General features: G+C 39.9%; 1 protein-coding gene across 1 annotated transcript; it reads right to left on the bottom strand.

Moving 5' to 3' along the window:
* Nucleotides 1–2,342: 2,342 nt before the first annotated feature.
* LOC132129446 (alpha-1,3-mannosyl-glycoprotein 4-beta-N-acetylglucosaminyltransferase C-like) lies at nt 2,343–14,597 on the bottom strand. The gene is made up of 4 exons (XM_059541058.1): nt 14,390–14,597; nt 12,695–12,809; nt 11,393–11,510; nt 2,343–3,698 (listed from the first exon to the last, which is right to left on the bottom strand). Exons 2-4 carry the CDS (start codon nt 12,794–12,796, stop codon nt 2,551–2,553), a joined length of 1,368 nt encoding a protein of 455 aa, XP_059397041.1. The 5' UTR covers nt 12,797–12,809; nt 14,390–14,597; the 3' UTR covers nt 2,343–2,550.
* Between the last annotated feature and the right edge of the window lie 578 nt (nt 14,598–15,175).

Here is a 15,175-nt window from a genome sequence, read left to right as displayed (position 1 = left end):
TTTTATTGGTCTTATGAAGTACTCTAATTTGTTGAGATAATAAATTGGTGGGTTTTTTGTTAAATATGAGCCAAAAGCATCACAATTAAAAGAACAAAGGACTTCAGTCTGTGTGCACGGAATTTTATTTAAATTAAATTAAATATGCATTTAGCAGACAGTTTTATCCAAAGTGACTTACAGTGCATTCAGGCTATCAATTTCTACCTATCATTTGTTCCCGGGGAATCGAACCCCCTGCTCTACCAATTGAGCTACAGGAACACAAGTTCCTTTATTAAATTTATACACCAGTTTCACAATTTGAATTGGAATTTGAAAAAAAAAAAACGGACTCCACTCAGATAGCATTTAATAGAACCGACTTTGAGACCTTTGGTGCCGTTGAGAAACGAAATGAAAGAGGTGATGAGAGTAGCATAAAAAATAATTGTGTGGCGCGATTTAAAAAAAAAAAAAAAAAAAAAAAAAAACTCATGGTGCCATTGCATTCTATTACACACTATGAGCTTGACTAATCCCAGTGGTCCACTTCACATTGCTTTTATATGCAATTTTATTTCCCACTTTCCTATTTACGGTCATTCTGGTAGGACGTGAAGGCAGCATCAGTGAAAGCTGAGAGACAATGGTAGCTTTAACAACATTAGTCTTTCAGAGTGGCAAGAAGGTCTTTCAGAAAGGTAATTTTGAAACCTAACGCATAATACCTTCTTCATCTGGAGCTGGAGCTGTTGGCACTGCTCCATCGTTCAGGAGCAACTTTTGTGCAAAACTTGCTTTATACTACTGACCCTTAGTCACAAAGCAGTCCATTGTAAAATTGTTCGCACAAACATAAACTAATTCCGATAGAGTTGAGAGAGCATTTTCTAAAAAAAAAAAAAAAATTTATCCACCTTGTCTTCAGTGGCTCAGATTTCAGGAGTTAATGGAGAGAGCTTTGTGGATTCATACATCCAGCTACAGAACACCAATGCTGAAAACAGGTAGTTAGGAGACATTGTTATTATTTATGGGGATTAAAAAAAAAAGGAGTGGGTGGATTTATATCATTATAGGGTGGTTGTGTACACATACTGCCAACACACATTTATGTCCAAGCAACATGTGAAAGTGAATTTTGCATAATAGGTCCCCTTTAAGTTATACAAATGCAAAGTAAAAGCATTTTCACTAGTGGTTTCAGATATGTATAATAGTATATACTATAGTGTAGATACAATAATATATATTTCACAAGGGCAACCCAGTACAGTTAGCATGTCATTATATCAATTTAGACCCATAATGCAATGTGGAGTACCATCCTGAAGTGGTTTATTTAGCAATAATGACTGACAGACTGCAAATGATCCTGTTAATTACAAACAATAAGAACATAATTTAACATAAAATATTGATTTGAGTTGAAAGTTTCTGACTATTTGAGTGTTCCAAGAAACATGAAAGCAGTTTAATTGGCTGACACAGAAAACTGTTGAGTATACAGTTTAGCAAATTTACGGAAACATAGTATAATGCAAAACAAAACAAAATAAAAAGAAGGAGAACACATACTCCTATTCATTGAGTGAAAATCAGTTTGTACGATGTGTGAGGTTTTATAAACCAAACGTGCTGATATAATTGTCAAAAACAAGATAAGTGCAACACAACATGATATATTGTTATAAAATGCGTAATTTTCCCCAAATACTGAGCCAAATTAATATAAGTGTGTGTGTTTGATCATTCTGTGTGTGTGTGTGTGTGTTGAATGTAAACTGGTATCAGCACTTTTGCCCTTAGAAGTGTTTGGGGTGATAGAACTAGGGAATTGTATTTCAAAGTCATCACCCCTAGGGGGCAGAATGATCTTTTTAAAGGCTTGTAAATCTAAGTACTTTGACTGTAAAATGCTTTATTTGAGCAGGTTAAGTCAACATTACTCATTTTTGTTTAAAGCTGAAGTACTAAAATAAAAACTAAATAAACTAAAACTTAAACATTATACAGACATATTCAATAGAAAAATAATAAATGACAAAACACCCAGCAACATTACTAAACCTTTACCTTAAATTAAAATAAAAACAGAAAATATGAAAATAAATTTAATTCAAATTATTAACAAAGTCTGAATACTTCAGTGTGCCTGATTTTTTTTTAATCCCTTATTTCGCTGACCCTATTTGTATGAAATATAAAATGAACATATTGGGAAATCGTGCAAAAAGTTATCAAAAAGTTTTTTTGTTTTTTTTACTACACTTAAGCTAAAAGTATGTTTATTTAAATGTATTAAAATTATTATTTTATTACAGTATAGTATTTTATTTCTGTTAAAATATATTAACAAATAAATGTAATTTAAATTTAGCTTCCTAAAGAAAATATATTATGCCAAAGTAAATGTATCTTATTTTAAGGTTATTTATAATATTATTTTATGCAGTTTAACTATCATTCCCTCACGCTTGTATCCTCACACAGAGATTACTAAACATGCCTATTTTAAAGAATTCATGCCTTTGTAAGTAATGATAAGGAATTCACACCAGAAATATTTCAGAGGGTTTCGGCAGCTTTAACAATCCAAACCTGGATCTTGCGTACAACAACCCAGCTCGTTTGGGCTGCAGTGACTCGGATTCGTAGACATGCCACGGTTGCCGGCACAAGTTTCTGGACTGCTGGTTCATTAAACTGGCCTTGCTGAAAAGCACCCAGCTTGTCAAATCCGGAACACTCCACCTCCGACTCCTTTTTCACCAGCGTTTTTCCGAGTTCCACTTCAGCATTGGCCAGCTCATCTTTCCCATCCAATCCTGTATGTATTTGGACACGTGAGATGAGAACAGGTTCATGAAAGACCACTAAAATGTAGTTTTCTGGGACAATAGGTGATACACCCCAGAAATACTCTAAGCCCTGGCTGTAAGCTTTGTCGACTGTATTCGTCTGATAAGTTTCAATATTCGTGCTAATGTCTGCTGGAGGGTTATCAGCAACTTCTTCAACAAAGTCCTCATCCTTGAGATGATTGAACGTCCCCTTAAATGATGAATAAGTGCCCATGTGCTGAAACAGAGATGGGCGGAAACGAATGACTTCATCCTGCATCAACAATTTGTGAAAATGCGACAGCAGGAAGTCACAGGGCATCTCTTGGTAGAAATTATAAATGAATCGGGCCAGAATGGGCAGATCTCTGGACTGATAGAGTTTTCCAATGTAGCCCAACTTGGAGAATTCCAATGTGACCCACTTTGAGTTGCTCATTGAATGGATGTGCTCACGTATACTGGAGAGAAAGTTCTTCGAACAGCTCACGTCATCCTCCAGCATGACATAGTATTGGGAGAGATTACTGCTAAAATGGAGCAAATAGGAGTAGTCCACATTTTGCTTCGAACGGAAGGACACGCGCTCAGAAGCATCATTGAAGTTCCTCTTCAGTCCTGTGAGGGGAGGATAGTTGTCTTCATTGGCATGAATGACAAGAAGTTGACCCTTGGACAGCCGCGTGTGGAATTCATTTGTAATCTTCTCCAATGTCTGCTGGATCCAGCTCACATCAAAGTCAGCAAGAAGGACAACGACGACCATATGATCCAGCTCTTCCTCTGAGGAGGCAGAGTAGATTGACTGAAGAGTGTCCTGAAGATAACTGCCCTTTTCCCTCTTCACAGATGAGAGGCCCACTGTCAGGTATTCTGAAAAATGAGGAAACACAAGGGCGTGAATATAAAGTTGTTTTCTGGGTTCACAATTTCTTATTCAAGATTTTGTTTTGTTTTTCAGATAAAATATTCAAAGTTACATTTTTTCTTGCTCCACTGGCAAATAGTCGAGATAGATAGATAGATAGATAGATAGATAGATAGATAGATAGATAGAGTGTAGAAGAGATGGGGGTGTAGAAGATGGCGCCGCCGAGTCCGGTCGCCATCCAGGTCGCTCCGCTTAGATTATGTTTTTATTTACTTTTTTTTACCTACTTTTGCTTTCTCTTTTTACACACATTACCTCTGCACCGATCATATACGACAAAGAAACACTTTTGGACATTGGACACCGCTTCACTGACCTGTTTCAGGACACTTTATCCTCCAACCCATCATGGCCATCTGAGATTCTCCGGAACGCCGAGGTGAACAATGGCCACCTGAATAACCACCCGAGGCGACGGATCAAGAAACACCGCGGGAAACGTGCTGGGATTCGCAACAGACTGAGGAAAAGCGCACACAGCCCTCCTTTACCTAGCATTCTTTTCCCCATTGTCCAGTCTCTGGAGAATAAGATGGACGATCTTAGAGCCAGGATAAGTTTCCAACGGGACATTAGGGACTGTAACATCCTTTGTTTGTCTGAAACGTGGCTCATGCCCTTGGTCCCGGACGCTGCTGTAACGCCGTCTGAAAACTTCTCTGTTTTACGGATGGACAGGACAGCCGAGGCCGGCAAATCCAAAGGCGGAGGAGTGTGTTTCATGATTAACAAGAAATGGTGTGACCCCAGGAATATCTCCACTCTGTCGCGCTCCTGCTCGCCTCATCTGGAACATTTATCCATTATTTGCCGCCCATTCTATCTGCCTAGGGAGTTTTCATCGATCATCGAGCTTTGTCTGAGCTTCACGATGCGCTCAGCGGCAACATCAACAAACATCCTGACGCTGCTATTATCATCGCTGGGGACTTTAATAAAGCCAAACTCAGGCAAGTTATGCCTAATTTTTATCAACATGTATCCTGTCCAACCAGAGGAACGAATACACTAGATCATTGCTACACTCAGTTTAAGAATGCCTACAAAGCTCGCACACTACCGGCTTTCGGCAAATCGGACCATGCCGCCATTTTCCTCACACCGGAATATAAACAACGGCTCGTTCAAGATCCCCCGGTGCAGAGGGTGGTGACGCGATGGTCCGCCCAATCAGAAGCAATGCTACAGGCTGCTCTTGATGACATAGACTGGGACATGTTTCGCGCAATTTCATCTGACGTCAGCGAGTTCATGGATGTAGCATTAAGCTTTGTAAACACGCTAGCCGAACAAGCTACGGATACAATAACTATAAGGACATTCTCTAATCAGAAACCGTGGGTGGACAGATCAATCCGTGCAGCAGTAAACAAACGCACTGCTGCTTACAACGCCGGTCTTCTGTCGGGAAACATGAGCGAGTACAAAGCATCGTGCTATGCTCTCCGACGCGCAGTAAGAGCCGCCAAACACAGATACAGGGAACGCATAGAGTCACATTTCCAGTAAAATGACTACCGACGCATGTGGCAATGACTAAGGACCATCTGTGCCTTTGGACATAAATCCTCTGCAGAGGTGAGAGCAGATCCGTCGCTGGCTGATGAGCTAAACACTTTCTACGGCCGCTTTGAAAGCAATCTAAGCAGTGTGAGTCTGTCGATCAGCGCGTCAGGAAGCAGCAGTCAGATCAGCGATCATCATGTGATCACCGTGTCAGAGAATGAGGTTTGGAGGGCACTAAAGCGAGTGAATGTAAGGAAAGCAGCCGGACCTGATGGGATTTCTGGCCTTGTTCTGCGGTCCTGTGCTGATCCGCTCGCTGGTTTGTTTACATCAATTTTTAATGAGTCCCTTGCTACACCGGTGGTTCCTTCCTCATTCAAAAAATCTGTCATCATCCCTGTGCCTAAGAACAATAAACCCTCTTGTCTGAATGACTATTGTCCAGTTGCCCTCACAAGGACTGGTTAAAAACGTCATCTGCTCCTCCATACCGGATACTTTGGACCCTCTTCAGTTTGCCTATCGCCCAAACAGATCCACAGATGATGCCATCTCTCACATTCTGCACTCTTCTCTCACACACATTGACAGCAATAACAGGAACTACATAAGGCTGCTATTTATTGCCTATAGCTCAGCTTTTAATACTATAGTCTCCTTAAAGCTAGCTTCTAAACTCATAGACCTCGGCCTGAATTCTTCACTCTGCAACTGGATTCTTGATTTCCTCACCGGCAGACCTCAAGTGGTGAAACTAGGCCAGTACTAGCTCCATCACCCTGAACGTAGGAGCCCCACAGGGCTGTGTCCTGAGTCCCCTGCTCTACTCTCTCTACACACATGACTGCGTGTCTTCGCACAGCTCCGCATCTATAATCAAATTTGCTGATGATACTGTGGTTCTGGGCATCATTCACCACAATAATGAGACCGCATACTTGGATGAGGTAGAGAAATTAACATCATGGTGCCAGGACAACTGTCTCTCTCTGAATGTGAGCAAAACTTAAGAACTGATTGTGGACTACAGGAAGAGACAGCAGCAGCCCTATACACCTCTTATGATCAGCAGGACCCCTGTGGAGAGGGTGAGCAGCTTCAAGTACCTTGGTGTAAACATCTCCGAGGACCTGACTTGGACTACTCGCATTCAAACACAGGTTAATAAAGCCAGGCAAAGACTGTACCATCTGCGACAGCTGAGGAAATTCAGGGTCTCACCAGCAATCCCGAAAACTTTCTATTCTGGGGCTATAGAAATTGTATTGATTCAGTGTATCTCAGTGTGTTATGGGAACAGCTCCAGTCAAGACTGCAAAGCCCTGCAGAGAGTTGTGCACTTAGCTGAGTGCATTTCAAGGTCTGCTCTCCCCTCTCTGCAGGACATCTACCTCAAACGCTGCAGAAGCAGAGCTGCTAAAATCACCAAAGACTCCACCCACCCCAGTAACCATTTTTTCACTTTGCTGCCATCTGGTAAGCGCTTCCGTAGCCTGAAGGCAAAAACCGAGGCTCCTAAAGGCTCCTAAACTCAAAACCAGCCTCTTAACATCCTCATGCCTCCACTTAATGTACACTTTATCAGTAAGATATTCATCATTCACTACCTCACATAGACACACTGACAGTGTCACCCTGTTTGCACATTTGCTTCTTGTACATTCCTGTATATCTTAATATTTAAGACTACAGTTTACTTTCATGTACATTATTTTGCGTTCTATATTTAATCCTACAATATAGATCTTTTTTATATTTTATTCTTATATTTTTATTGTTTACTTTTATTTCATTCTTACATAGCTTTATTTATGTATATTTTCATCTGTGTTGATTTCTTTAATAATTGCACTGTCCATGGAGCGGACCTGACTCACATTTAACTGCTGGTTATATATGCTATATATAATTTTGTATGTGACAAATAAAAATCTTGAATCTTGAATATCAATGTGAAAACAGGTTTGGCTGTAAATTAAATGAATGCATCTATTTACAGGGGTTTTATTAAAAGCAAAACACAAAAGAATGGAGCATTGGAATGACTTGAAAGTCACAAAATAAACAAACAACCGTGAACACGAGGACCAAGATAAAAGAAACAAAAGCAAACATGAACAATGTCAACCATTACATTTAACAACTGACCAAACACTGAAAACACAAGAGCTATAGTCAAGGTCAAATATATCGGCACCCTTGGTAAATATGATCAAAGAAGGCCGAGAAAATTAATCTCCGTTGTTAATCCTTTTGATCTTTAATTTTATTTAAATGACAAAAAGCTAACCTTTCATTGGACAATAAGAATTTAAAATGGGGGGGCAATATAGTTATCATATAAATGTTTTTCTCAAATACATGTAGGACACAATTATTGGCAACCCTAGAAATGTTTATGAGTAAAATATCTCTGAAGTATATACCCATTCATATTTATAATTTTGAGCACTCCAGGGTGATTATGAACATGAAATTATTCAGCCATGGATAAAAGAAATATAAATAGGAGGGAAAACAAAGCCCAAATGTCCTTAATCATCCATCACAATGAGAAAAACCAAAGGATAAGTGAGCTACACTAATTAGTGAATTAGTGAAGTGGCTTTAAGAAAAAAGCTAGAGCAGTGAAAATTCCCATTTCCACCATCAGGGCAATAATAAAAGGGTTCCAATTAACAGAAAATGTTACAAATCTGCCTGTAAGAGGACGTGTGTCTATATCGTCCTAATGCACGGTGAGAAAGAGAGTTTGAGTGGCCAAAGACTCTTCAAGGATCACAGCTGGAGAATTGCAGAAAATAGATAAGGTCAGAAAACCTTAAAAAAAATTGTCAAATAGCACCTACATCACCACATGTTTTTGGGAGGGTTTCAAGAAAAATTATCCTAGCTCATTCAAAAACAATCCCCAGCATATTCAGTTATCATACACAACGGCAACTTTAAATGGGACTGGCTTCTATGGTCAGATGAAATAAATAAAGAAAGCTTTTTGCAGCAAACACTCTAAATGGGTTTGGTGAACACAGGGATAAAAAGTACCCCATGTGTCCAATTAAATATACTGCTGTATTTTTAATGTTGAGGCCCTATATTTCTGCTGGAGGTCCTGGGTGTCTTGTTTTGATACATGGCATCTTTGACTTAAACATAAAAAAGTGTCTCTGTTAGAGATCACATAACGGGACATGTTTGGATCTTCCAACCGTACAATAATCCAAACACAAACCTCAAAAACAACAAAAATGGGTCACTGGGCACAAAACAAAAGCTTCTGCTATGGCCATTCCAGTCCTCTGACCTGAACCCTACAGAAAATGAGTGTGGTGAACTTAAGAGGAGAAGCTGGGGATCTGGGATCTGGAGTGATTCTTGATGAAGGAATGGTGTCTGATCTCTTGTCAGGTGTTCTCTATCCTCATCAGGCATTATAGAAGGAAACTTAGAGCTGTTAAACTGGCAAATGGAGGTTTCAAAAAGCATAGAATAAAATGGTGCCTTTAAATGTGGCCAATGTGTATTAGAGAAAAACATTTAATTCATAATGATATTTCCCCCATTTAAAATTCTTATTATCCATTGAAAGGTTAGATTTTTGTGATTTTATTTTAAATAAAAGATCAGAAGGATTAACAATGCTGATACATTTTCACAGCCTTCTGTGATCATATTTACAAAGGGTGCCGATATTTTTGGCCATGACTGTATACAGTATATACACAGGGGGCTAAAAAGTGTAACAAGATAACGATACACTTGGGGATATAACCATGGATGAATCACTTAATGAAAGGATTACAAGTGACTACAAAAGCTGACAACAAAAACAGACAACACTGTGAACATGTATCGTAGGCAGAGCTAGTGGAGCTTGAGACCAGGACAGAGTTGGCGGAGCTGGAGACCAGGACAGAGTTGGCGGAGCTGGAGACCAGGGCAGAGCTGGTGGAGCTGGAGACCAAGGCAGAGCTGGTGGAGCTGGAGATCAGGACAGAGTTGGCGGAGCTGGAGACCAGGGCAGAGTTGGCGGAGCTGGAGACCAGGGCAGAATTGGTGGAGCTGGAGACCAGGGAAGAGCAGGTGGAGCTGGAGATCAAGACAGAGCTGGTGGAGCTGGAGACCAGGCTAGAGCTGGTGGACTGGAAACCAGGGTAGAGCTGGAGACCAGGGCAAAGTTGGTGGACTGGAGACCAGGGCAGAGCTGGTGGAGCTGGAGACCAGAGCAGAGCTGGTGGACTGGAGACCAAGACAGAGCTGGTGGACTGGAGACCAAGACAGAGCTGGTGGACTGGAGACCAGGGCAGAGCTGGTGGACTGGAGACCAGGGCAGAGCTGGTGGACTGGAGACCAAGACAGAGCTGGAGGACTAGAGACCAGGGCAGAGCTGGTGGACTAGAGACCAGGGCATAGCTGGAAACCAGGGCAGAGCAGGTGGAGTGGAGACCAGGGCAGAGCTGGTGGAGCTGGAGACCAGGGCAGAGCTGGTGGACTGGAGACCAGAGCAGAGCTGGTGGAGCTGGAGACCAGGGCAGAACTGGTTGAGCTGGAGACCAGGGCAGAGCTGGTTGAGCTGGAGACCAGGACAGAGCTGGTTGAGCTGGAGACCAGGGCAGAGCTGGTTGAGCTGGAGACCAGGGTAAAGCTGGTTGAGCTGGAGACCAGGGCAGAGCTAGTGGAGCTGAAGACCAGGGTAAAGCTGGTGGAGCTGGAGACAAGGGCAGAGCTGGTGGACTGGAGACCAGGGTAAAGCTGGTGGAGCTGGAGACCAGGGCAGAGTTAGAGACCAGGGCAGAGCTGACAGACAGGAGACCAGGGCAGAGCTGGGCGGACTGGAGACCAGGGCAGAGCTGGTAAAGCTGGAGACCAGGGCAGAGCTGGTGGACTGGAGACCAGGGCAGAGCTGGTGAAGCTGGAGACCAGGGCAGAGCTGGTGGAGCTGGAGACCAGGGCATAGTAGGTAGAGCTGGAGATCAGGATGGAACTGGAAACCGAGATAAACCTGGTGCCTACACCAACATTGGCAGAGGGCTCCTCCACCTCTCTCACAGAGAAGGAGTATACGCTCAGCACAAGTGCTCACTCCACAAATTTGTTAAATGTCTCTTGAGAACCATCAAAGGAAAGTTGTGAGCAAAGTGGTTTTTAGCAAGTCCAGAGAAAATCGGATCTGCACTTTTATTATTAATATTATTATTATTTGAGGCTCATATATGAGTCCATGTATATGTATGTTACCATAACTTGCATTATACTCATTACTACACTGATTCCGCGGATACCGCTTGCAAAACAAGTCCCTTTAATGAGTTGATCTTGCAACATGCTCTTGTACTGTTGTATTTGTATTGTATTATGTGGTGAGTTGGGTCGGGCTGAGGAGAGCCATGGGAGCAGAGCGAGGCTAGTGCAATGAGCAACACCTGTGGTCTCGAGTCCCACAGAGGCACTCAGGAAAAAGAGTGACGACAATGCAGGACGAGAGAGGACCAGGCCTTGACTATTCATGTTTATATATATATATATATATATATATATATATATATATATATATATATATATATATATATATATATATATATATATACACAATTACCTCTATTTCAAGATATATTCTCAAGTAAATTGTTCTTGTTTTAAGAACAGCTTGTACTTTTACTGGAGAACAAATCTTGCATGTGTGTGATTTTCACAGTTTCACAGAGGGGTTCAAACAGGAAGCAGCCTCACACTCGAAAACAAGTACAGTAGACTACAAAACTTGATGCAATGACAGCTGCTCACATGTACATAAAAAATTCAGTTTAAAAGTGTTAAAACACTGCACTTGCTGCACTGGTGGACTGATAAATAGCATTATTTATGCAGCATTTAAAAAATGGACATCGCATTTAATTGCAATTCCTTTTAGTGACATCTGTAGCATTATCTTCTAGATCTGTTGCACCAAAAACAAAACATCTACATCAGGTACGTGAAACTCAATTCTGGGAAGGCCAAACCCTTGTAAAGTTTAGCTTAAAACCCTAAGTAAATGCAACTGATCCAGCTAAGCAAGTCCTTTAGGCTTATGTGTGTTAGACACTGCTGATCAGATCTAAATGCATGTAGATGAAAACAGATAACTCACTCTTGGACTGCTGGAAGACTCCTGCCAAAACTTTAATGGAAACATTGAAATGCAGGTAATGGCCTTTAAGATCTTCCATCCAAGTCTCCTTATCCCAGATCCAGGTCAGTGACGACCCCTGTAGCAAACAAGATATAATAAAAATAATTCATTGCTCAGAACTAAAAGGAAATAACGGTCCAGAGTCTGTCACTATGTAGATTTCCCCTTCAAAAGTTACTAGTACTGTATGTACACTAGAGGTACTAATAAGTACCTGTTACTATGCAACGTTTAGGGGTCAAAAAGATAAAAATAAGGTACCACTGCAGTGACAGCTTTTGTACCCTTTTTCCTGAAAGTGAAGAGAGCTACAAACATGTCAGGAAGTTCAGTATTAAGCAGTTAGTCCCTGCTGTTGTAACCACAGCATTAAGCAGTTAGACCCTGCTGTTGTAACCACACCGTCATGTGAGTAAATGGCCTAATTCTATCACCAACAGCTATTTCAAAAAAGCTGTGTACCCTATGAGTTAAACCTTTTCAGAAGTAACAGGAAAATATATATACTGTAGTTCTTGTCTTGATACTTGATACATTTTGTTCTATATTTCTTTATCATTTCTAACCAAAAACAAGGGAAAGAAACTTCTTGTGAAATGTTTAGTTTCAAAAGTGTGCTTCTTTGTTTCAAATACAGTGTGACTTCTTTTATTATTTTAGTGAAAAAAATTATAATGTCCACAACACTGCTTTTAACTCCCATATTTAATAAAAAGGCAACGTTTCAACCCTTCTGGGTCTTCTTCAGACTGCTTTTATTATTTTGTAATCAATTTCATACCAATACTGTCACAGTGTTACAGTCTCCACAGCATAAATAACCTAGTTCACTATTCTCTTACACTGTACACAACGTTCAGCATATTACGCCACTTTCAAACCTGATGTAATGTCATGGGAAATATTATGTTGTGAGAGAAAAATCATTAGCAGTATGACTCAAATGTACAGGAAACGCCATCAAACTACAATATGAACAGAACAAGGGCACCTTGTGGTGTGCCAAAGTCTGAGACTAACCTTGTCTGAGGACATACAACACAATAAGATTCTTAAAAGGATACTTCACCCACAAATGAAAACCCTCTCATTATTTACTCAAACTAAGCTCATTCCAAACCTATTTGACATTCTTTCCTTCATTGTGGAACACCTGATTGTGGATAATCAGGTTTGGACTGCCACAAGTGTGTGTAAATGATAAAAGAAGGTTGATTTTTTTGGATATTTAATAATCATGCTATAAACACAACCTAATACCTCGAGGCTTCCTGATTCTGCTTCCCGCGTGTGGATGTAGACCCTGGTCAAAATGAAAAGACCAGCAGCTAGGAGGAGGATGTTTTTCAGATAGCATCTCATCACACACCTTCTTCTGTTAAGAGACACAGACACTTTAATACTGTAACACCAACATTAAACACTTCACTTGGACCTCCAAATGCTGTTTTTCCAATATGTTTGATTGTCTTTAATCAGTAGTTGCACTGTGCAATTATTCACACTGACCCCGTTTGAATAATTAACGGCCGATTATGAAAGATTCAACTCACAAATTCAACACTGTCATGAAGAGCAGCAGAATAGTGCTTCTCAAACTAGTAAGTTGCCATCTACTTAGTAGTATAGGGAAAAGTAGCAAAGGGAGTGTAAACGTAAATTAATATGTCTGTGAATATCAGCATATTTGTTATTAATAAGTATTGTATATCTGGTTAGAAAGGTAGCATCACCACAAGGACGATTTAGACAGCTTTAAAGCTCAAATAATAGATTAGGCAGTTCATAAAAGCATGTTACCAAAAACAGAAGCAGGCTGCACATTTCTAGTTTGAATGCCTCTGAAATGTCTTGCTCTATGGAGTTTAACTGCAAGTGCATTACATTTGCTTTTCATTGTGTGTAACTTTTTAAAAAAATATTTGATGTAGCGTCGACTGTAATAAGTTCACGTTTTAAGTCAGAAAGTTGATTTAAGCAAAAAGTTATTGCTGCTTTAATGCAACAATTGATGTGTATTATTTTAATTTGAAAACCCAGATTTAGCTATAAGTGGAAATACTTTCAAAATCCTAAAAAATGATTGAGAGCTGGCTGTGTAGTAAAGGAATTACTGAATGTTTGATTTGTTATTATGTATTGTAACCCCAGTGATACAGGCCTTTCTTTTAAACCATGACTGATCTTTCCTCGTGAGCAAAGTGAATTTTGCCTAGGCACGTCTACCATTATGCACTATATTTGCATTTAATGAAAACACACATCATTTGTCATTATATCTGAGGTACAACAAATAGAGAGTAAACCAGGCAAACTGGTTTTAGTCTGTTAGGTGAAGAATGTGTGAATCTGGACTCACACCACGTTTCTTAAAACCAGGTAAGTTTGCAGTTTGAACAAGTTATGGCAGTTGTTTTGTTTAAAAGCATCTATCAGGTTTTACAGGAAAAGTCTAATCTGACCATCCTTAAGCCTTTATATTAAAAGCTAACCAAAAAAAAAAAACAAGTTTACTCAAGTTAAGACATCCCTAGGCATAATGGTTTTTATACTGTACAGACTGTTTATTCTATCGCCCTACACCAAACCATACCTCTTAAACATTCTGCATTTTTAAAATAAATTTTTATTAAAATAAAATAAAAAATAAAATAAAAACACACACAGCTTATTTTAGTTTATTATTATTGTTATTATTATTATAATAGGCTTGTAGAAATCTCATTTCATATAGGGTCGATTATTTCTTATTTCTATCTGCGAATAAATAAGAAAAAGATGTAAAAAATATTAATATTTGAAACTCGGAACGCCCAAATTGCACATTGGAACGTATAAAAATAAATGGAAAAAGAAACATCAAATCGAAAGTATGGAAAACGGATAGGCTGTGCTTGCAAACGTCTAGCCAAGCAGTGTAGATTTGAACACTCAGTTCATATAAAGTCCACTTACCTTTATATCACCTATAGTCTTGTACAGCAGAAGTCAACATTCAAAAATATGTTGTCTGTGAAGCGAGAGAATGGCGCGTCTAGAGGATCCACACGAGTTACTTCACTTCCTCGTGTCCTGCAGTCGCTCTCGAGCTTTGATTCGGTCTTGATTCTCCTCAGTGAGGTGTGCTGCGCGTTTATCCGGACGATGACGATCCTCGTGCGCTGCTGTCGCGAGCGCTGCTGATAGCTTCAATGAAGAGCGGGCAAAGGTTGAATACAACCTGTCAGGTAGGTAGTTCAGTCATTTTACCATCGGGGAAATTAATGCAACGTGTATTAAAAGAGTTTCAAAATGATTTTGATCTCTTGGCTTCATATAGACTTTGTTTAGTAATATAATTACATCATGACAAGACATACCCATCTATCTAACAAACAAATAAATACATGTAAAACTTTATTATTTCAGTTGAAACACCTCTTTTGCATGCACTTAACTTTCACATTTTTGTAGGTACTCTCCATAGGTCTGTTTTTTTTTAATACTGTACAAAGTATATTTCCCATTGCTCTACAGCAACCTTACACCTAAACTTACCCCTCACAGGAAACTTTATGCATTTTTACTTTCTCAAAAAACAAAAAAACAAACAAACCTACAACAACAAAAAACTCATTCTGTATGATTTATAAGCTTCTGTACCCAGGGGCGCTGCACAAGATCCCGGGCCCTATGCACAAGCAGTCCTAATGCCCCCCCACCCCCTTGTAAATATATATTCCAGACTTTTCCAGGGCCCTC

Source organism: Carassius carassius, chromosome 46 (assembly GCF_963082965.1).
Source record: "Carassius carassius chromosome 46, fCarCar2.1, whole genome shotgun sequence".
Classification (NCBI taxonomy): domain Eukaryota; kingdom Metazoa; phylum Chordata; class Actinopteri; order Cypriniformes; family Cyprinidae; genus Carassius; species Carassius carassius.
This window is presented reverse-complemented; position numbering and strand designations above follow the sequence as displayed.